Source organism: Photinus pyralis, unplaced genomic scaffold, assembly GCF_008802855.1.
Source record: "Photinus pyralis isolate 1611_PpyrPB1 unplaced genomic scaffold, Ppyr1.3 Ppyr1.4_LG10, whole genome shotgun sequence".
NCBI classification, from domain to species: Eukaryota; Metazoa; Arthropoda; class Insecta; order Coleoptera; family Lampyridae; genus Photinus; species Photinus pyralis.
In genome coordinates, this window is record NW_022170250.1 from 9,998,746 (window position 1) to 10,021,411 (window position 22,666).

A 22,666-nucleotide genomic window follows, 5' to 3' on the forward strand; every position below is an offset into this window, starting at 1 on the left:
AATGTAAAGAAGGTATAGAATGTAAAGAATGTAAAGAAGGTATAGAATGTAAAGAATGTAAATAATGTAAAGAATGTAAAGAAGGTATAGAATGTAAAGAATGCAAAGAATGGAAAGAATGTAAAGAATGTAAAGAATGTAATGAATGTAAAGAAGGTATAGAATGTAAAGGATGTAAAGAATGTAAAGAATGTAAAGACTGTAAAGAATGCAAAGAATGTAAAGAATGTAAACAATGTAAACAATGTAAAGAATGTAAAGAATGCAAAGAATGTAAAGAATGTAAAGAAGGTATAGAATGTAAAGAATGTAAAGAATGTAAAGAATGTAAAGAATGTAAAGATTGTAAAGAATGTAAAGAATGTAAAGAATGTAAAGAATGTAAAGAATGTAAAGAATGTAAAGAATGTAAAGAATGTAAAGAATGTAAAGAATGTAAAGAATGCAAAGAATGCAAACAATCCAACAATGCAAAGGATGCGGATAATACAAAAAGATACATATAATGGAAAGGAAATAATAGATCCCATCCTTGCACAGGAATCGGGGGACGCAAATGCCGCCCAAACCGCATAACCTGCATCGAAAGCGTAGAGTGTATAGAATGCAAATGACGCGAAACCAAACAAATTCAGAAAATCCGAAGATTGCATAAGATCTAAGGAATCAAAAAGGTTATAAAAATGCAAGGGATCCCAATAAATTAAAAAAATCAACGAATCTAGGAAAACCACGGAATCCAAAGAAATCAAAGCTATTCCGGCGGGGAGTAACACTCTAACCCAACCCGTGTGGAGCGACAAATCTTATCTTACAGTTTTATTAAAATCACATCAAAACAAATGAGATAAAAAAACGTGCGTAAAGTACAGCCCGAATATATTATTTGATTCCATTACTGTAATTAACCGGAATAGGACCATTTGAGATGGGTCACCGGAAAAACAGCCCCGCCACAATTTCCCAATCTATTAACGTCCATCTTAGAGTTTGCAAATGAAAGTACAAAGCTAAGATCGCGACACAGTCTTCCACGATTTTTGCGCAAAGATTCCCATTTTGAATAAGTGCGCCGTTAATTCGCATATTTAATACACTCCGACTGCATTCAATCGGAAAAGTAATTTAAGTGAAATGCATCCCCTTTGCCAGACTTCTCGACCTTGTCCTTTTTTAAGTCCGTCAAGAAATGCTTTTAATAAACATGCGAAAATATAAAAAGCTTACTTTATGAAGTAGGTAAATGTATGCAAAAATGGGGCACAAAAAGCAACGCCCTTTCGTGATGTCTTTCGACGGTATCTCGCCGGGTAGCTGAAGTTAATGCGAGGTAAAGTTGAAAGCTTATCATTTTTAATCTTCTTTCCTCCCTTAAACATGTAGAAGGAGCTTGGATATATCGCTACATCGGTGTTTTTATCTAGGTTACAAATGGTACAGGCGTCTTTTGATAAAAAAGGCTCCCTCCCAGAGAAAATTGGAAACTGGATCGCAGAGCCATTCGGTCCGGTATACGTGCGAAATTCAGAGCGAGTGCTTCGTTAAACTCCATAAATTTTGTGACACTATTCGCATTACCAAACGTTCGCGCGTTTTTACGCTCCTTCTGGACACAATGCACGGGAGCAAATTGAGCAATATGGGCTAGAGAATCGTGATGATTTTGCTCCTTTTGAACAAGGTTTCAACAGAGCTCTCCTAACTTATGCTGGTATTCTGGAAATGGCAATGGAATTGTCTTGTGTGCTGGGGGATATTCCGTACCCCCAGACCCCCCGGTAGCAACTTATTTTACAAATCGTTTATGGAATTGTCGTCTACTGGGGCCAATACTCCCAGATTCCCCGGTAGCACACTTTTTCACAAACAGTTTAGGCTTCAAGACTTTCATGAATCACTACAGTGGTTGGGAAATAATTATGAGACCATCTTCACCGTACCGTAGAGAGCGTAGAACCGGGGGGTCTGGATATGAAATACCCTCCAGCAAACGAAAGAGTTGACGACTACTTCTGAGAAATTATGCTAGAACCACAGTACCCTTATGATGCTTTTCTGGAAATAGCAATGTGACTGTCGTCTACGGGGACCAATATCCTCCTGCTTGCGGCCATGGCCCAGCGCGGGCATTCGGACCCTATCCGATGGTCTAAACGAGAATCAGAAAGGACTTTCTTTCATAACATATAGGATCATTAGGAAGTTCTAACACTAGTAGCCAGCTTATTTAGACCATCTCTGGCCTTAGGGCAAATGTCTTCAACCCAGAGAGAGGTAAGTAATTACGGACCCATCACCCTACCATCGTTTGTTCTAAAAGCTGTGGAGGAGCTGGTGAGTGCATAAGAAGACACTGGACCATCACAGAATGCTTACAGGAGCATTAGGTCAACGAAGACGGCTTTTCACAGATCCGTGCAGTATGGAGAGGCGAGGTTGTTCCATTCACGAATAGAAAGGGAGCAATCTTTGATGGGCTCACTTTTCGAGTACGCGAACTGGATTTAACCAGCTCAGGAAACATTTTAGAGGAAACATACTCTCGCTAATCAACCATTGCATTCCAGTATGCCGTGAGACCAATAATACTGAACGGGGCACTTGTATGGTATCCTGCCATGCGCAGAACAAGCTACAAGAAGCAGCTAAGCGGGCTGCGGAGACTCGCCTGTCTGGGGGTCACTGGAGCTATGAAAACTGCGGCAACTTTGGCTACAGAAAGACTCCTGGGATTAAAACCTTTGCAGTTGATCACTTTCCGCACAGAATTTCGGATCATTAACAAAATAACCAAATAACTGTAAGTCGCCCTCGTTCGCTTGCCTTGGAACGCCCGAAAAAAAATTACTATATTTTGAACCACGCAATTGCGGCCCAGAAACCGAATGCCCTAATTCGCCTGGACTAATCCCTACCACAGTTACAAATTTTTTTTTGCACGCCCAAAATGAGACTAATTAGTTAACGTGTCAATCTTCAATCATGAATGAGTCGGATTCATTTAGCCCAACGAATTACTCGCGCTAGGCTCAGAAATCAAACGCACCACCGTTTTTAAAATTCCCACCCAGCGATTCCCACGAAAACTACGTGATAATATTTGTGATTTTGATGTTTTGGTCACGTAAACCCCATTGAGATAGTATTATCGCTTCCACCAGACTGGCTGCAATAACTTTTCCAGGCGATGAGCCAATTACTCTGGACCTATCCTTATGCCCATTACCTATAAAACTAAAACTCTTTACACCGGCCTTTCCCCCTACCTTCTATACGCTTCCTTTCCTTCCTCAATGGTTTATTGCTTATAGTTTTCCCTTTCCCCCATATTTTTTAGCGTTATCCAGAGGCCTTTTGTGTCTTTCTGGTGTTTCATCCGCTAGATTCCTTACCCTAGTCTATCTAACAGATCCAGAAAGACGGAGTTGGAGTCTTATTTTCCTCAACGAGTTGTAGATTAAATCAGTCCATCACATCACCATTGGGTCGAATAAAGCACGTCGAAAAACGTGTAAAAATCCTAATACTTCCAAACGGCCGCCTTTGATGTTTTAATTGAGGTATCGCGTGCAGTTCATTAATAAATTGGGTATGTTCCCCGTAACGATGTGGGTAATCATTAAATAGCTCTTGTATAATTTCCCAGCGCTCCCGTTTCTCTTCGTATCGCGTACCGATTTTCACGAATCCATATTTGGGCGTAATTGCGCGTGAAAGAAGGCCGATTGTGATCTTAATGTAATTACGCGTCACCTTAACATGTGAGGTTTTGTGTTGACTTTAACGCCGTCGCGTGCGGGAAGCGTCCGGAGGAAGAGGAAGAAGTAATAGTAATAACAAATTCGGAATTAATGGTGATCGATGAGGGCTTGTGCGGCTCTGGGCACGTATTGTATTTTCCTTGGCGTCGCATGCATATTCATAAACCCACTTCGAATGTCTTGTGTCTGAGGGCAACTCAACCCATGACTATGAATTAGTTGTAAAGTACTTTCGTGTTGCGTAACCTAAATTAGGCTGCGATACATATACGAGTGGGTCATTAGAACGAACCCTACTTCGTTATTAATAGTTAGGGCTTAAACCAGAAACGTTTTTCCTATGGATCGGCAGACAATTATCAGAGCACTTATTTGCCGGGAACAGGAAGACATTCAGATTGTTAAAGTTCGGATATTAAGGAAAGTGAATCGTTTCAACAAAGTTTTGTTTGGCGCTTGTTATGAAAGTATTGAATTGCAATTGAAATTTAAACTTTGAGCAATTCTGAAAGAAAAACTTTCGGCGTCAAAAGACGGTCGCGAAGATCGTGCACGTGATTGGCCGCCTTCTTTGCATTGCCACATGTGACCTTCTACATCGGACATTTCTAGTTTAATTAATTCCCGCTGTTTATATAGCTTCTAGTTCTACCTACCTTTGTTAAACAGTTCCTAACTCGAAGAATACTGCAAAGTCCACGTCGATAGTTTCATACCCCTACAGATTTATAACGTCTAAGTATCTACAATACACGAGAACTCCGTACAGATTGTTTAAGTCTATAAATATTACTTCAGTTACCATCGAGACTAATTTGGTACTTATCCATAACTTACCGCTTACATACATGTGAAGAGAAAGAGTGAAGGGTTTTAATCCTTTAATTGATTAGGTACTATCTTAGAGGACTCCAAGGAAATGCTGAGAAGGTTACAAATTTCATTAATTAAGCAGATTCCAAAAGGAACTACCAATAGCGTCGATGCCTGCAAGCGTACGAGCTGTTGAAATAAACATCCCAGAATGTCGCAAATGGGCCGTTGGTAAAACTTTTTCGCGGGGGTTTAATAATAACCTCGTCAACGAGATGTAATCCTCGGCCGACGTTGCGGTAGAACGCAAAGAAAGTTCAGTTAATAAATTTGATTTATTACCTACTCAGACCTTTTATCAATATTACCTCGCAACCGTTCACATTCGGCTAATTGGCGTCGAGTACAAATTGCCCTTTAATTAACATTCGCAAAAACTATAGAGTGAGGAAAACTTTCGGCTCGCGAAAAGTTTCGGACTTAAAGGCATTCATAACCGCCCGTTAATTACCTTCGAAACTTTGGACGAGTAAAATTTCTGTTGTCGAATTCGGAATTAGTACCGTAATTTCCCTTTTCGAAGGTATTCACTTTGAAAAAGACAAGTGGCAATTTGTGTGGGTAGATAGGCACTCGAGGTTTCTTTTCGTCGTGATTTGTTGTCGCACTAATTTTCTCGTTATGTTTCATTTCATCTTCACAAATTTTATCAAAATAAATTTTCCGCCTTCCTAACGTGTACGGATACCATGCGAAAGTGGGTAAATTGCATCTTGTTACCGTTTAACAGTATCTTTGATGATATTGAGGTGAAATTAACATTTTCATTCGAAATTAAACAGTTGTAAATTATGTTTTATATGCAAATGCAAGGCGGCTGAGCACCGAGTGCTCGCATTAAATATTAATTCGAGTTGCCGGTATGTTAGTGAAATTGGTAAGTTGAAATCGATAATGAGGATATTCTAATTACGCGTCTTCACTGGATTACATAAACAGGATTCAATTTACATACGAAATCGTCTAAGCCCGACGTATAGGAGCGTATATGTAAATATGAAATTTGAAACAAAATTACAACGAGAATTAGGCGAAACGGCGAAGTTGCGTTAGGGATTTCACATTTAATTAAATATCAAATATCGATCTTTCTTTATAATTCGCTCAGGGGAAAAAGTGGGCAAAAATAGAAGGGATTTGAACGTGGAGTAATATAACGAGGCAGTTACAAGCTTCATTGTTTTGAACATTTTTATACTACACAATACAATCACCATCAAGGGTTGTACCTTATCCAAAAGCGATCCAGTTTTCAATTTTTCTTGAAGGGGGCCTTTTTTTCAAAGGAAAGAAAAACACAGATTCCATCAACGTCTAAATAAAATATCTGTAAAATTCGGATCCCCTTATGGGATTTTACATGGAGTTGGGTTAGGATTGACCGATATGGCACACAAAAATTGGGCATTATCCTCGTCAGTAAAATATGACACCACAAAAAGGAGTCATTGAATTCAAAAATAAAATATGGCACCACAAAAAATTGACGATATTCAAAATTGAATATGAGACTGCAAGAAATAAGCTTTTGATAACCTTTAATATGAAATATGACACTCCAAAAGTGGGGTCTTTGACCTCTGGTTACCTTAAAAATGACATAATGACACCGCAAAATGTTGTCTTGAACGGCAACCAACCTTTGAACTTTGGAACTTGAATGCCGACGAACCTTTGGACTTCGAACGATGAGCAATCTTTGAACTTTGAACGGTGAGCAAATTTTCACTCATCTTTCCACATAATGTCTAACCTAACTTAGTGACTTCATTGGAAAGTGTCATCTTTTTGCCCGTCAGAAGTCTCACGTAGACCATCTCCCACATTTGACAACTTTAAACGTTTAATTAAATTCTCACCTTCGTCTGTTTGAATACACAATACTATAAAAACTGGCCGTGATGAGTTAACATCAATACCGTGATAATGGTTGTGAAACGGAGAGAAATGCTAAAAACTAACGGACTGAAGATAAAAATCGAAACGATAACGCGCTTTGTGCGTGCCGTATTACTTGCTAAGGAATCACAAACGCCTTTTTTACCGGAGGTTCATCTTCCGCTTACATTTTCCGCAATTGTGCGTCTACGTCTCGCGCGGATCGGCTTAACGTCGCTCCATCCAAGTTTAACCGAATGTATTATTGTAATTTCGCTTCGATCCGATATTTAATTTATATACAGATTTATTCAAAATATTTCCATAAAACGGATTCGGACATAAATTGTTTTGATTGATTGGTTTAGCGCATAAATAGAATTTGAGTTGGGTCTGAACTGTTTATGTATGGACCGCGCGGTTTATATAAATAACTTTGTAATACATTTTCACGAAATTACACTCACTAAAACAGCGTGAACGGTGATTTAAACTCGTATGTAGCTCTTCCATTTGGTACAGTTTGAATTTAACATATCCTGGGTTGCAATATATTTCGACTTGAGTAACCTGTTCGGTACGTCTATGAACACATGTAATAAAAACAGAATATAGACAATATTATACAAATAGTTACTTTGAACTCTTTAATTGTGATATCTCTGCGTTTAATTCTAGAATCGCCTGAAATTGCCGAATATCAGATCTTTTGAAGTTCTGTGATGAACTCGAACAAATATCCATCTTTGGCGATAAAAAAATTCAACACCAATTTGCAATCCTCTATTTTTGTAGTCCCACGACGCTTTGAATTTTCAAAATCTGAAACCTGTATCACCGCCCTTATTACAGTTTTAAGTAAGATGCCATCGAACGTAGCACTGGGGGATTGTAGATATAAATAAACAAATCTTCCTATTTCCTTCGGGTGTCACTATTATAAAAACTTAAGGCGAAAGGTTTTGCTCACGACCACTTCACAGAGGACTATTGTGGTACTACCCATCATGGTTGTAACAAATACGTTCGCCAAGGAAATCGTGGATCCTTTAGTTGCGCAAAGTAAAATTTAAGGACACCGAGTATCGACGGGAACAATCATATGAGCGCGTGGTTGTCATAGTGATCGAACAACAAAGCCAAAGATTAAAATGTGTCATAATTTCAATTTTAAGTAAAGTGGACTTGTGGTACGCGTTCTTAAAACTTCAACGACCAATATGAATTTATTCGAAATTAGGGTATGTCATGTAGTAGTGCATATAAGTGAGACGATCATTCAGAATAAGTTTTCGATGCATATTAAAATAACTAACCTAAAAAACGTTTATAATTAGCCATTACAATTGATAATGCAGTTATTAGTATTAGGATGTTTAACTAGAGGGTGTAAGAGTAAGCGAAGTTCTCATTTTCAATTTTGTTACGATGAATCTGGAGAAATTCACAGAATTAAGTCAAGTTGAGTGCTTTGATGTTAGCCGGTAGCCTTTATTTCCAATTAAAATAATGAAACCGCAGAAAGATGTTGCGTGACGATTAAACTTCCCGAAAGGGAACTTTTTCCAAACGATCCCTTCGTTGTACCAAAACAACGACGTACGTGCTGGTTTTCTTTATGGCAGACAACTTCTTATAGCGTATACGCTTTGAATCCTAAATTTATCTAATTTGTAGCACTTTCCTCCATTCATTTAGAACTAGCAATTGTATTACATCCCAGAGACGTTCGGAATAATCCTCTCTACTACATTTGAGTTGTTGCTAATACGTGTACGGGGCAACCCCCCCGAAACCCTGAAAAAGTGTCGAAGCTAAGCTAACGCATAAAAGACGACCCGATACGTCAAGCCTTAAAGAGGATTTATTGCCATAACACACTTTTATAGGTTCGTACATAAATCGCCTTTGGTAACAAAAAGTGGAGATTAATTTAGTAAGTAAGAAAGTCCTAAAGAGATTCCGTAAATTATTCGCCCCCAATCGATGCGGCACACATCTGAAACCGCTAACGAACAAGAAACGTTTTCGAAAAGCAAAGTAGTCAAGCTCAAATCGCAAGAGAAATTGTGGTTGTCACTCGGCCCGTTTTAAAGCCTGACATAGTGCGCTGGTGGGAATTAATTAAATAAAAAAAATGGTCTTACTCTGCGATAGCTTAATGCGATTCTAGCGAATAAATGATCGCGCTGATTCTGTCTGTATTTAAATAAGTAGCTGTTACTGTCACCTCATATCCCTTTTTCTAGATGATTTCTCATCCATAACGTTTAAATCGCAATTTTCGGTCCTTTACCCGTTTAGTGACTTAATCGGATCTCGTTAATTCTCTCTCTCTTTTAGACTATGCGAAGATGGCGAATGACTCGACCAGATTTTACGTGCCAATTACCCGACAGGTGCAACTAGAGCGCTTACGTTAGTTGTAATGGTAAATTCCCGAGCGGCGACCCTTCCCATCGCATAACCGGAATTTCGGAGCTACCACTTATCAAAATAAATGAAACTGTCACCCCATTATTTGTCACTGAACATGATTTTAACACAAAATTTAATTGCTTTATTTTAACAAAGTTTTATTCTACAAATTAACACTCAGATTCGTAAAAACACGTGACAAACCTATTTTTAAACAATACGAAATCCTTATGAACACTTGAGTTTCCCCAAGACTATCGACAACTGGGAAACGAATTTCTAATTGTGTACCAAAGATCATAAAAACTCTTGGAGATTTTTGAAAAATTCTGTCAAATCCCGTTTAGAAGGATTCAAAGTTACTGAAGCTTTTTAAAGCATTTGAAACACTGACAAACCTTAAATAATGAAAAGGCCTTTAGTAGGTGAGAGCTTCAAAAGCTTAAACACCATTAAGGGCTAAGGCCCTAAAGGTTCTTTAAACTTTATTGCTATACAGATTGTGAACCTCCAAAAGTGAATAAGTAATCTAGAGACCCGACCCTTACAGTTTCTCAAACGTTTGTGTGAGTCTCAAAAAGCTGCTAAGAGATTTTCAGAACCTTTAAACACTCTTAAGTACTAAGGCTCTTAAAGGTTCTTTACAGTTTATTGGTATACAGATTAAGGACCCTCGAAGATTAATAAGCAACTTAAAAGATCTACCCCTACAGTTTCTAAAGCTGCTAAGAAGGCACTTAAAACACCCTTAAGAACTAAGGCTCTATAAGGTTTTTAGAGTTAATTGCTGTACAAACTGAGGACCCTTAAAGGTTAATAAGTAAAGACTCGACTCTTATAGGTTATTAAACGTTTGCGAGAACTGTACAGATGCTAAGAAGATCTTATTAGGACCTTAAAACACACTTAAGGACTAAGGTTCTTAAAGGTATTTATTACTGAACAGATTAAGGCGCTGAAAAATTAAAAAGTAACCCAAAGGCTCTACCCTTACTAGTTCGTGAGAGTGTCTAAATTTCCCTTTTAAGAACTTTAAAACTCCCTTAAGGAGTAAGGCTTTAAAAGATTCTGCGAGTTTATTGCTGAACCCTCAAAGATTAATACGGTTTTACCCTTATAGGTTCTTAAACCCTTGTGAGGGTTTCCAAGGGCCCTCAAACACCCTTAAGGACTAAGTTCCTTAAAAGTTCTTTAGGGTTTGTTACTTTATAGATTAATGGCCCTCAAAGATGAATAAATTACCTAAAGACTCGACCCTCACAGTTTTCTAAACGTTTGTGGGTTTCTAAAACTGCTAAGAATACCTTTTATGGACCTTAAAACACCCTTAAGGTCTAAGGTTCTTAAATTTTCCTTAGAGTTTATTGCTGTACAGATTAAGAACCTTTCAAGATCAATATGTAACCCAAAGGCTCGACTCTTACGAGTTTCTAAAAGTTTGTGAGGGTTTCTAAAGCTGATGAGAAGACATTTTAAGGTCCTTGAAACACTCTTAAGGGCCAACGGAAGACCCTTTAGACTGCCTCAGGGCTCTTGAACGCGGTTTTCGATCATCAGCGGTTTTTAAGTGATACAGAAACCTAAGCTCATTAAAGCAAATCTCTTAAACTGGGAATCTTTAAGGCTTGTTAGGTGCTTTCAAGGGCTATAAAGTTGCTCTTGCAATCTTTTAGAGAGCCAAGACCTTGTAAAGTGTTTTCAATGGTCTTAAAGGCCCATTAAGGTCCAATTTGCAGAAACTCTGAAAAACCTGAGTACTGAACACTTCAATATCCTTAACACCCTCAAAGGTCAGTAACTTTAAAGGCTCCTCAACCTGCACAAACTCATTTTCGAAGACTCTTAAGCACTTTCAAGAAATCAACTTAAGGTTTTCAGAAGAGTTCTGAAGTCCTTTGGGTCACCGTTACCGTTAAAGGTTTATAAGGCCTTCTAAAACCCGTAAAAGTTTTCAAAAACAATTAAAAAATTGTAGGAGCTTCTTAATAGTGTTTTGGCTTTCAAACACCCTTAAAGACTGAGGCTCTTAAAAGCTCTAGGTAACTGTGTATTACGTAAAGATTCTAGAAACCCCTTTGGAATCGATTATATTTTACCAAAAGCTACAATGACATTTGTCATTAATTCTCCCATTGTTGCATTCTCCCCCAAATTGTTGAGTAATTACAAATCTCGTGTGTGGAATACGTTCCAGAAAAGAAAAATTTGACCGCACTTCCTGCAAACATCACAAGCGTACTCATTTTCCTAAATATGTTGGAGGAAATCATACTACCGGGGGGTCTGGGGGGTATGGAATACCCCCCAGCAAAGGGAGGTTTAATGACATACGTCATGGTAGCGTTTGGGAAAAGAGAATAGACCCTTTCTGTGTGCTGGGGGGTATTCCATAACCCTCAAATCCCCCGGTGCTATAATTTCCCCCAAAAAAAAGGCCGATTATCTTTTCCCAAAAGATTCTACACCAGAATCTTAAGTCCTAAAACTATCGTCTATGGAGCATCTTCCACAAAAGCGATAGTATCATCCATTGAAATCTCCGGTAAGACTTGGCACCACCTTGGAAGCTCAAAGACTCTGTTTCCAACCCTTAAGCATTATTAAATACGCGTTACCAAAACAAGTACAATAAACCCCGATTAAATAAAGAACCCGTTATGATTAAATTATAGGAGAGTTGCCTACTCCGTCTGAAACATGAAAGTTTGTCGTGCATATACGATACTAATGCAATTTTAACGAAGAAAAAATACGGGAAATAAAAACGTATCAATTCACTTAATGGCTGTAGGGCGTTATACGTGGGGTGAAGATAATAACAGGACAATATGTACAGTACAATGAAACAAACCCCTCACTTAGCGTGCCGATACAAATTGCCTATTCGCCACCCTCTAATTATCCGAAACGTTTGTTAGACACTATTTGGGGAAAGACAGGTTTACAGGTTATTATTTGATGGTGAATGGAAAACATAGCGTGACTACAGTTGAGACTTTTGTCATACTAATTGGACGGATAATCAGCGGGGGCAAGTTTCGAGGCAATGATTTGTACGCACGTCTTTGTCTTTACTAACGATAATCATTGTGGAGAAAAGGACGTGTCGAAAATTCTAATTAAGCAGTAGCGGTAATAACTGGAGCGAAAAGCATAATATGTGCACTTATGCCTTTAGAAGAAGTTCTATAGAAACTATGGCACCTACCAATTTTAAGAGATTCTCGAAGAACTACGTGCACATTTCGTAGGGTTGTTTGTAGAGATGCTGTAAAGGTTCATTAAAGATTATGTGGAGATCGCGTGTATAATTGTCGAGAAACAAATGTAGAAGATGAAAAGTGACTCATTGTAAATGAAGATTGCATAAAAGATGTGGCTTTCCACTAAGCTGGTCGCTAGGTTGATAGTGGTCAGGTAGCTTAGCACGATTTTATTCCTAGTTGCAGACCTGGGCAGAATTCGATTTTGTAAATACTTTTTAGTATTCAAATGCTTTGTAATTAAATACTTTTATGGAAGCAGTATTTGTATTTGTAACTCACATACTTTCACAAATAGTATTCACAATCAGTATTCGAATACTTCGCATAGTATTTGAATACTATACCTTTTTTACCAAAAATCGACAACTCCAAAATTTCTCGGGAAAACACTTTTTCTTATTAACTTTGGTGCGTATCCAAAACAATTCGTACTTTTTCGATCAGACCTCTCAATCCAAAGTTATAGACTAGAAACCAACTTCGAAAAAAAATTCAAAGGGCTGTAACTTTAGAACTAGTAGCCCAATCGTGGAACTGTTTGAAATTATGGATTCTACAGGCCACATTCTATAAGAAAAATTTTTTTCCGGATCGATCTGGGACAATATTTTTTTCGGGGCCCAAAAAAAGGCTGTTATTACCTTCCTTTTTTACCAAAAATCGACTGCACCAAAATTTCTCGGGAAAACACTTATTCTTATCAATTTTGGTGCGTAGAATCCAAAACAATTCGTACTTTTTCGATTAGACTTCTCAATCCAAAGTTATAGACTAGAAACCAATTTCGAAAAAAAATTCAAACGGCTGTAACTTTTGAACTAGTAGCCCAATCTTGGAACTGTTTGAAATTATGGATTCTACAGGCCACATTCTATAAGAAAATATTTTTTTCCGGTCGATCTGAGACAATTTTTTTTGAAGGCCTCAAAAAAAGGCAGTGTACAACCTTCCTTTTTTACCAAAAATCGACTGCACCAAAATTTCTCGGGAAAACACATTTTCTTATTAATTTTGGTGCGTAGAATCCAAAACAATTCGTACTTTTTCGATCAGACTTCTCAATCAAAAGTTATAGACTACAAACCAATTTCGAAAAAAAATTCAAAGGGCTGTAACTTTTGAACTAGTAGCCCAATCTTGGAACTGTTTGAAATTATGGATTCTACAGGCCACATTGTATAAGAAAAATTTTTTTCCGGGTCGATCTGAGACAATTTTTTTTGCGGGACTAAAAAAAGGCAGTGTATAACCTTCCTTTTTACCAAAAATCGACTACACCAAAATTTCTCGGGAAAACACTTTTTCTTATTAATTTTGGTGCGTAGAATCCAAAACAATTCGTATTTTTTCGATCAGACTTCTCAATCAAAAGTTATAGACTAGAAACCAATTTCGAAAAAAAATTCAAAGGGCTGTAACTTTTGAACTAGTACCCCAATCTTGGAACTGTTTGAAATTATGGATTCTACAGGCCACATTCTATAAGAAAATTTTTTTTCCGGGTCGATCTGAGACAATTTTTTTTGCGGGCCTCAAAAAAAGGCAGTGTACAACCTTCCTTTTTTACCAAAAATCGACTACACCAAAATTTCTCGGAAAAACACTTTTTCTTATTAATTTTGGTGCGTAGAATCCAAAACAATTCGTACTTTTTCGATCAGACTTCTCAATCAAAGGTTATAGACTAGAAACCAATTTCGAAAAAAAATTCAAAGGGCTGTAACTTTTGAACCAGTAGCCCAATCTTGGAACTGTTTGAAATTATGGATTCTACAGGCCACATTCTATAAGAAAATTTTTTTCCGGGTCGATCTGAGACAATTTTTTTTTCGGGGCTCAAAAAAAGGCAGTGTATAACCTTCCTTTTTTACCAAAAATCGACTACACCAAAATTTCTCGGGAAAACACTTTTTCTTATTAATTTTGGTGCATAGAATCCAAAACAATTCGTACTTTTTCGATCAGACTTCTCAATCAAAAGTTATAGACTAGAAACCAATTTCGAAAAAAAATTCAAAGGGCTGTAACTTTTGAACTAGTAGCCCAATCTTGGAACTGTTTGAAATTATGGATTCTACAGGCCACATTCTATAAGAAAAAAATTTTTCCGGGTCGATCTGAGACAATTTTTTTTCGGGGCTCAAAAAAGGCAGTGTATAAACCTTCCTTTTTATCCAAAAATCGACTGCACCAAAATTTCTCGGGAAAACACTTTTTCTTATTAATTTTGGTGCGTAGAATCCAAAACAATTCATACTTTTTCGATCAGACTTCTCAATGAAAAGTTATAGACTGTAAACTAATTTCGAAAAAAAATTCAAAGGGCTGTAACTTTTGAACTAGTAGCCCAGTCTTGGAACTGTTTGAAATTATGGATTCTACGGGCCACATTCTATAAGAACATTGTTTTTCCGGATCGATCAGAGACAATTTTTTTTTCGGGGCTCAAAAAAAGGCAGTGTATAACCTTCCTTTCTTTTTGAACCGTCCGCTGTCAGAGACATTTTACAGGAGTGTGCTTTCATGTAGGTATGTATAAGCACCCCTTTGCTCATTATTTTTTCTGGTTTAAGATCTGTAAAGATTTAAGCCAAAGTAAGGTGAGAAAATAAATCTGTGTTGTTTTTAAAGTTTATCTCCTGTCACTGCGATAAGAAGGAAAATTCAATTAAGTTTCAAGATATACGATTGGGACACTTTTCATTTGTAAAACTTTATTATTCGATCTGCCTCCCTAAATCCCGTCTCGATTGCGCCGTTTACCAGGGCGCCGTAAAACGAACTGGTCGCCTCTCCCGCGAACAAGAGCACCGGCTTCCCCACATTCGTCACTATCGGTTCGGACAACACGGCGGACTGGGGCGCGCCCAGTTTCCGAGACTCGACGGTTTCGAACGAGTAAGTTCCGCGAAAGTGAGGGTCACTGTACCAGTTTTTCCTGCGAAAACCAAACGATCACTCTCACCTTCCACTTTCGGCCCGCTTACCTTAGTATTTTATCGGGCCGAGTAAGGTTCGGGTAGTCCCGCTTCACAAATCGCTCCAGTGTGTGCATCAAACCGTCGGCGATGATTCGGTCGGGGAGGCGCTCGATTTCCGGCACCATTTCTCCGCAGTACCACGCCAGGAGGAGGTTCGGATTTCTTTGGACGGGAAGAATGCCGTAAATTTTCGTGATCCACGATATGCTACCCTAAAAAGCAATGATTCAAATGGAACATTAGTAAAGAGCCATAGAGGGATGTTCAAGCATTTTTGATAGGCTTATACAGTGCTTAAGAACCGTTATAAGAAAATAGTTAAAAGAAGAATCGAACGACTTTGAGAAACCAAAGGATTCAAATTGGCCCGATCCATCATAGTTCTAGGAAGTAATAAATTAACGAAATGGACATTTAACTTGTAAAGAAAGCGCTCGGGAGGGCAGTCAGTAAAATTCCTTGGTAGAGTAGGTCTCAATCTATCCGAATAGTAATAAAGAATTAGCAGTTTAACTTTGGGTCAAAACTTACTTAAAGTAGCGAGGCCTCCTACACTTTGAGTACGTCGACAAATTGCGGGTTACCTGCGAATAGAAGAATTGCCGTAAATTCCGGGACGAAAAACACTTTTTAGAAGCTTGGTTCGTAGCAAGGCCTTTTATTTACGAGTGGCAAAATATCCGCGAAGGAACATTTTCGAATCGGAGAACTACTTTCCAAAAAAATGCCTCCTTAATCCGTTAAAGAACCTTTGAAAGCCTTGGGAGGGTCTATAAGGGCCTCTAATTAACTTCTTAACTTAATTCCCCCCATGCCGGCTTTTGAACCAGCTGGCATGGCATAGTGGTGCGGCTACGGCACAGAGGGTGCGTGGTTCGAGTCCGGTTTCGGGCATGAATTTTTTTTAAATCTTCGCTACTTAAAAGTTACCTGGTGGGGCCCTTCGCCGAACACCCGTCCTGAGTTTTGCAAATCCTCCGCGTTCCACACGAACTGTACGCCTTGGAAATCGTCATTCCACCACCTGCGTGGGAAGTGGATGAAGATTTTCGCAACGGCATCGAATCCCAAAGTCTGTATGGACCTGATCTTCCTCTCGGGGAGCTTCGGCTGGAAAAGTGACAAGTAATCGCGCTTCAGGACTCCGAGCGACGGTGTCCAAATCACGTGATCGGCGTTATACCTAGCTCCATCCGCGCAACCCACCAAGGCACCGCTCTGGGGTGTCAGGGCGATTTTGCGCACCTGTTTATTTAGAAAGACACTGTCGCGGATTGGAGCATCCTTCATCAGGACGTCTAAAATGGTTTTGTAACCCAATCCATTCCAGCCCAGGTGCTGGTTACCGGCGGAAATTTTGTGCTCACTGCGCGTCGATAGTTGCCTCCAGGAGAACACTGCAAAATAAGATTCTATTTGCCTCCGAAGCAAATCCAGGCACTCCCCTGCCAAGATCTGTTCTTTGTCACCCGTCCAAGTCCGCCCAATTAAGGCCCTAAACCTGAAAGCAGAGGTTAAGGGGAAGACTTCTGGTGCGCGCTCACCTTTCACTCAGAAAATCGCCCATATTCCTTCCTTCGGAATTGTTGCCAACGAAAGCCTGTTGAAATACCTGGTTCAGCTTCGTCGAGAACTCCCAGTCGACTCGTTTCAGTCGCGAATGGTACAAGGACGGGGAGTGCTCGTCGTCGGTTAACAGACGAAGATCTTTGACCATCTCGTAGACCAAATTGTTTTGCTCCCCATGGCACCACTGCGCTCCAAGGTCGACGAAGCTCTCGCCGAATTTGACGCTGTGAATTCGACCGCCGATGCGATCGCCCGCCTCCAGAATTTTGACGTTTGCGAAACCGTGCCGGTACAATCGCGAGGCCGCCGCAATTCCTGCGGCGCCCGCCCCGATGATCACTATTTTGGTACTGTTGTTGCCAATGGCACCTGAAAGGAGGCCGAAGTAAATCGTCGCGAAGAGTATGAGGCGCATGATTGGCAATTTTTTTAGATCTAGAGCGTTGGGTTTCTTTGTTTTCACACCTACTGCAGTAGATAAAAGATAAAGTGGACACTCAATATTTGGGTTAAGTGGAAGAGCACTATCGGTTATCTGCCTCTTTCAAAATGGCGCGTAATATGAGTTTAAGTGGACGACTAATTGCAGATACCTATCAAGTTTTTTTCCTCTAGTTTCGGAACTCCAGCCTCAGGTTTCCAATTTACTATCCAGGGCCACGAGAGCCATTTCTCATTCTTCAGGTCCCTTTTTCTGGTCACCAGTCCCAATTTTAGTCTATATCTTGCACCTGTCTTCTACTTTCAGCTCTCCTTTTCCATTCCCAAATTACCGGAGTCATCAGCTTCCAATTTAGAGACCCCACACTCCCTTCAAATATTCACAATTTTGGATTCGAAGATTTGAAAAACCTGCAGAAACACGACGGTTTGAAAACATAGAGAAAACCTGTTAACCTCCCTGTTCTTGGAATCTGTCAGATTCCTGAGATTCTTCGGGATTTTCCGCTCCCGAGCGTTTTTTTCGCTCGTGAGCGCTTTTCCCGAGCGCTCGCGATAAACCGCCCGAGCACTTTTAGAGCGCTCGTTGCCCGAGCGGTTTTTAGAACGCTCGTTGCCCGAGCGGTTTTTTAGAACGCTCGACCCAGCTCGGGCCCATAGCGACAAATTTTTAGGAGCGACAAAAAACCAAATTTGGGAAATAATTCTACAGTACTATCGTAGAAAAATAACATAACCTCTTATGAAATTGAAGTTGGAATGTTACGCAAACTCTTACCAACTTAAGAGTAATCATAAATATGGTGTAACATATAACCTCACATTTCGACGAAATTATTGTGAACTTTGTATTAAAATTGTGGAATATTTAGGACTTCTCCCGCAAATTTGTTTGTTGAAAACCCTTAATTAGGGTGCCCTCTATCCATTTTTATCAATTTCATGATCGTACCTTGGGGGCCTAATAACGCCACGTAACCGTTAAATTCTCTGAAACAGATTTAAATGTATTAAACTGTAAAATAAACTTGAAATAGGTTCGTTATTTAAAATTAATGTCTTTTATTATTTAAAAAAATATATATTTCTCCAAAAATTAAACAGTTATTTGTTTGTAATTCATACTACATTATATTTTGTTTGAATAACACTTTATAAATCTCATAATTGATATAAAACGTGTATTGTTTTTCCCTGTGTCTACTGTTAAATAACAAAATACTTCTGAAGGGCGCCTAATTTTATGCAACCAAAATAACTTGTAAAAATAAATAAAGATCTGACTGTCACATTATAATTAATTTGAATATGGTTGCTTTGGCTTCTGTATTTTTGTTTTCGTTCGTGTGTGATATATTCAACTTTAGAGGTTCCACCCTGTATATACAACTTACGACGATGCACACATTTTTGAGAGTTGGCAACCACTTAATTTTTAGGAGAAGGAGAGTAAAACTGTTGGCGCCATCTGGAGAGCGTTGGTTACGTTGGGGATTCTGTTTTTAATGGCGGTCATGAAAGCATCGCTCGTGATTGTTGTTATTTTAGTGTTATTTAATGCAGGTAGTAATCTTTGCCTTTCTTTACATCGTATTTGTGTTTTGTATGCAGCATTTTATATTTTTGTGGGTTTCAATCTCTTGTTTTTGATATTGACTTGATTTAACGGTACTTAATGCAGCACATTTGATGCCCTTATCCTTTTGTTTGAAATCCTTTACGTTTTTGGTGTAATCTTTGCTTTATTTATGTTGATGTTTTGATTACATATGATCTTGACCAGAAGTAATATTCATATAAGTTTTGATCAATCTTTTAAACATGTGGAAATTATACAATTGTTTTGATGTGAAGAGACGGTCATAGGGGTGGAAAAACTGTAACCAAATCAGTTACGACACCTTAAGCTGGGACTGCTCTTGACTCCCAACTATAGTCTGGGAATTCCCGAACGAGGGCTCATGCTACAAATCTTGGGGGCAAGATTATGCTAATAAAAACTCATCGGTTTTGAATCTATGTGTGATATATGAGTTGCGATTCACTGATTTTCACATATGTTGCCTTAACATTTGAATTTGCCTCCAAGGCCATGCAATTTTCCATCTTACTTTTAACAAAAGAATTTTATTGCACCAAAGATGAGTCACATCCTGTGTATTTCACCCCTGCTTAGAATAGTTGCTACCTGCATAGGTTTCCTAAACTTGTTTTTAATTTTGTACCACAACCAACTTGGATTCTATTAATCGAAGGCTACGACTGTTGAATATTTGCACTTGACTGGAATATATCTTCTCATTTTGAAATCTCGACTTTAACTTAACAGTGGTAACGGAATGAAAACATGCCAAGTTGAATTTGTACATTTTCTTTATAATATACTAATGATGTCTACCTAGTTTGATAAAAATATTGGTTTCACCCCCACCCACCACCCCTAAGTTTTGTTCATCATTAAACAACAATCTTAAACCAAATAATAACAAATTCAGTGGCGCCGGCTTGTCACAAACACTTGGGTTTGTCTAATGCAGTAAATGACCCTAACTACACCCAGACATTATTTGTTGAAATTATTTCCTAACGTCATGACACACTGCCCCCTCGCAGTCGGCGCCACTGTCGAATGCATCAAAGTTACGCCATTGCCATTACACCAATCACCAAAAGCATACGTTTCCGTTTCTTTTTCGTACCTGTAAAGACTCCTCATAAATTTTATTCTCAAAATTACAATAAACAAATAAAGTTGCGCCTAAAATCAATTTAATTACCTTTCATTATTCAGCAGGAACTTTATGCCACAGCTACCATTTGACAGTACAATTCCACGACAGTGTACCTACAAGTCTAAAATTTATACAGGTCAAATTTTATACTAGTCGACTCTTTCTCCTTTACTCATGTGTCATTATCGGTTAAGCTTATAGATAGGAACCAGAGGACTCTAGGCAACCTGATCTCCCATCCGCTGAAGTGGGGCGCAATCCTAGATCGTGCATCTTAGCTAGGAATAGCGTTAAGTTACTACCACCATGGGAATTTTTTGTTGAAGGGACCTGGTCACAGTAATGCTGACAGTGGAAAGGGACGGGAGCGAGGGTGGTTTGTATTCAAACCCGTATACTTCTCTTACAATCAATCTTGTAGTGTACTTTAACCCCCAGGTTCTACGCTAACTTCATACTACAAGAACGCGGGAAGAAAATGCCAACCCGGCAACATTTAAAAATGGCCATCCTTGCGTTGTATACAACGCTTTGACCTGAAGCACAGTAGGGAAGGAACGTAAAATAAAATACTCACATTGTGAAAAGTTTATTAAGATTGTGAAAGCTCGGAAATTTAAGTTCAAATAAATTACATTGCAAAAACAAACTTTGAAAACGGTAGTTCACCGAATAAAAATAGAAATAGGCTAGTTACAAACAACAAGTCAGTACATCAAGCGAATCGGTAATTTCCAATATTAAAAATAAAATGGTGAAAACTTATATGAATGTTACTTCAGGGACAAGGCCAAGTAATCAACATCAATAAACATAAATTAAGCAAGCATCACAACAAAAACGTAAACAATTAGAAACAATAGCATAACGGTATCACATATGTGATTATGAATTGCGGTTAAACCAAGTAAATTTCAAAAACAAAGATTCAAACACACAAAAATGTAAAATGTGGCATACAAAACACAAACACAATATAAAGAAATGCAAAGATTACTACCTGGATTAAAAAAACACAAAATAACAACAAACATTTATGGAGCGACGCGTCCACGACCGCCATTCAAGACAAGAGGCCCAACGTAACCCACGTTAGTGCTTTCTAGATGGCGCAGGCAAATAAAATAACCTAAAGTCACTAGATATAGAAAGTACCGCAATCACCCGCCATTTTTGGGCAAATTTACTGCCAACTTAAAAAAATTGACAAATAAAATCTGAATAGCTGTAAATGTATAACCTATAACTTCATAGTACTGTCATGTTTTATAAAAATATATACCGTTGGAAGAATTAATCGCATTCTATGGTTTTTCGTTGTTGCCAACTTCTTCGGCGGTAAATAACTAACTTCGTAGTACATCACGCGTTGTTGTAGTCAAATATATTTTAGTTGTTCTTTTTGTGTTTTTACATTAATAAATTGGGGTGGATGCTTACGATCGTTTCATTGTTTCTGATTGCAGTCTTTTGCACATTGTGGAATACTATTTTTCTAACGTATACAGATATCTCCAAACAGGTGGAACAATCCCTCCCTAACATTAAAGCAGAGATACATCGGATACATCTATATCTCTGCATTAAAGTTACCAGAATCTGCGTTCTCTCTCTAACACACGAGCCCAATGGATTGCGGTACCAAGGTTATTTTATTTTAATAAAACAACCTTGTTGCGCCAGTTGCGGTACTTTCTATATTTAGTGACTTTAAAATAACCTTGGGCGCAGGCAGCTTTTTCCATATATATAAAGCTGAAGTTATAGTTCCGTAACCGCAACACCGTACCGTAACGTTTGGAATTAAGCCGGATTTATAGTTCCGTAGCCGTAAAAACGTAAGAACGGAACCGTAAAATCGTACGTTAACGAAAATAATACGATTTATAGTTCCGTAGTGGCAAGTGATGAGCTTGCGCATTAGCGCGTAGCGAAATCTGACATTGTATGTCATCTGTCAGTAAGAGTAACATGCATTTCAAAATAATAATAACCAACAAAATGTCAATAATTATTGTAAATAAACGAAACGAACGTCAGGATAAACCGAGGGATAAACTCAACTGTTTGAATTATCCGAGTACTACCGAAGACAAGCGCGTTAGCACGATTGACCGTAAGAAATAAGATTTGGGCATTTCCTACGTACCGTAACCGTTCTAACGCAACGTTAACGCGAATTATAAATGTTCACGCTCAACAAGTAGGGTTTATTTCCAAACGTTACGGTACGGCGTTGCGGGTACGGAACTATAAATTCAGCTTTAAACCCTACTTGTTGCGCGTGAACATTTATAGTTCGCGTTAACGTTGCGTTAGAACGGTTACGGTACGTAAGAAATGCCCAAATCTTATTTCTTACGGTAAATCGTGCTAACGCGTTTGTTGTCGGCAGTACTCGGATAATTGAAACAGTTGAGTTTATCCTGACGTTCGTTTCGTTTATTTACAATAATTATTGACACTTTGTTGGTTATTATTATTTTGCATGCACGTTACTCTTACTGACAGATGACATACAATGACAGATCTCGTTTCGCACTAATGCGCAAGCTCATCTCTTACCACTACGGTAACTATAAATCGTATAATTTTCGTTAACGTAAGATTTTACGGTTCCGTTCTTACGGCTACGGAACTATAAATACGGCTTAAGAGAAGATATATGGCTTTTTCCCACCTAGAAATTGCATGGTTGCCAACTCTCAAAAATGTATGTATCGTCGTAAGTTGTATACACAGAGTGG

The 22,666-nt window shown here is 38.6% G+C and overlaps 2 protein-coding genes across 6 annotated transcripts in view; both read right to left on the reverse strand.

Annotated features, from left to right (window-relative positions):
• The window catches only part of LOC116162064 (probable cation-transporting ATPase 13A3), a 280,669-nt gene that overhangs the window by 90,804 nt on the left and 167,199 nt on the right, over positions 1–22,666 (reverse strand). The gene's annotated exons all lie outside the window — the stretch shown is intronic.
• On the reverse strand, positions 14,810–20,034 carry LOC116162069 (spermine oxidase-like). 2 transcript variants are annotated; one of them, XM_031475598.1, is made up of 5 exons: positions 19,965–20,034; positions 16,722–17,115; positions 16,108–16,678; positions 15,184–15,389; positions 14,810–15,134 (listed from the first exon to the last, which is right to left on the reverse strand). In XM_031475598.1, the coding sequence occupies exons 1-5, from the start codon at positions 19,969–19,971 to the stop codon at positions 14,897–14,899; spliced, it is 1,416 nt and encodes a 471-aa protein (XP_031331458.1). In that variant the 5' UTR covers positions 19,972–20,034; the 3' UTR covers positions 14,810–14,896. The 2 variants fall into 2 exon arrangements, with proteins under 2 accessions (XP_031331458.1, XP_031331459.1); XM_031475599.1 differs by lacking the exon at positions 19,965–20,034 and adding an exon at positions 17,340–17,931.

Bases quoted from the DNA above. Each gene is read 5' to 3' on its own strand.
- LOC116162069 (XM_031475598.1), bottom strand. The intron at 15,390-16,107 runs GTAACTTTTAAG...ATTGCTTTTTAG, and splicing joins TCGGCGAAGGGCCCCACCAG to GGTAGCATATCGTGGATCAC. The intron at 15,135-15,183 runs GTAAGCGGGCCG...TGGTTTTCGCAG, and splicing joins CGGCCCGATAAAATACTAAG to GAAAAACTGGTACAGTGACC.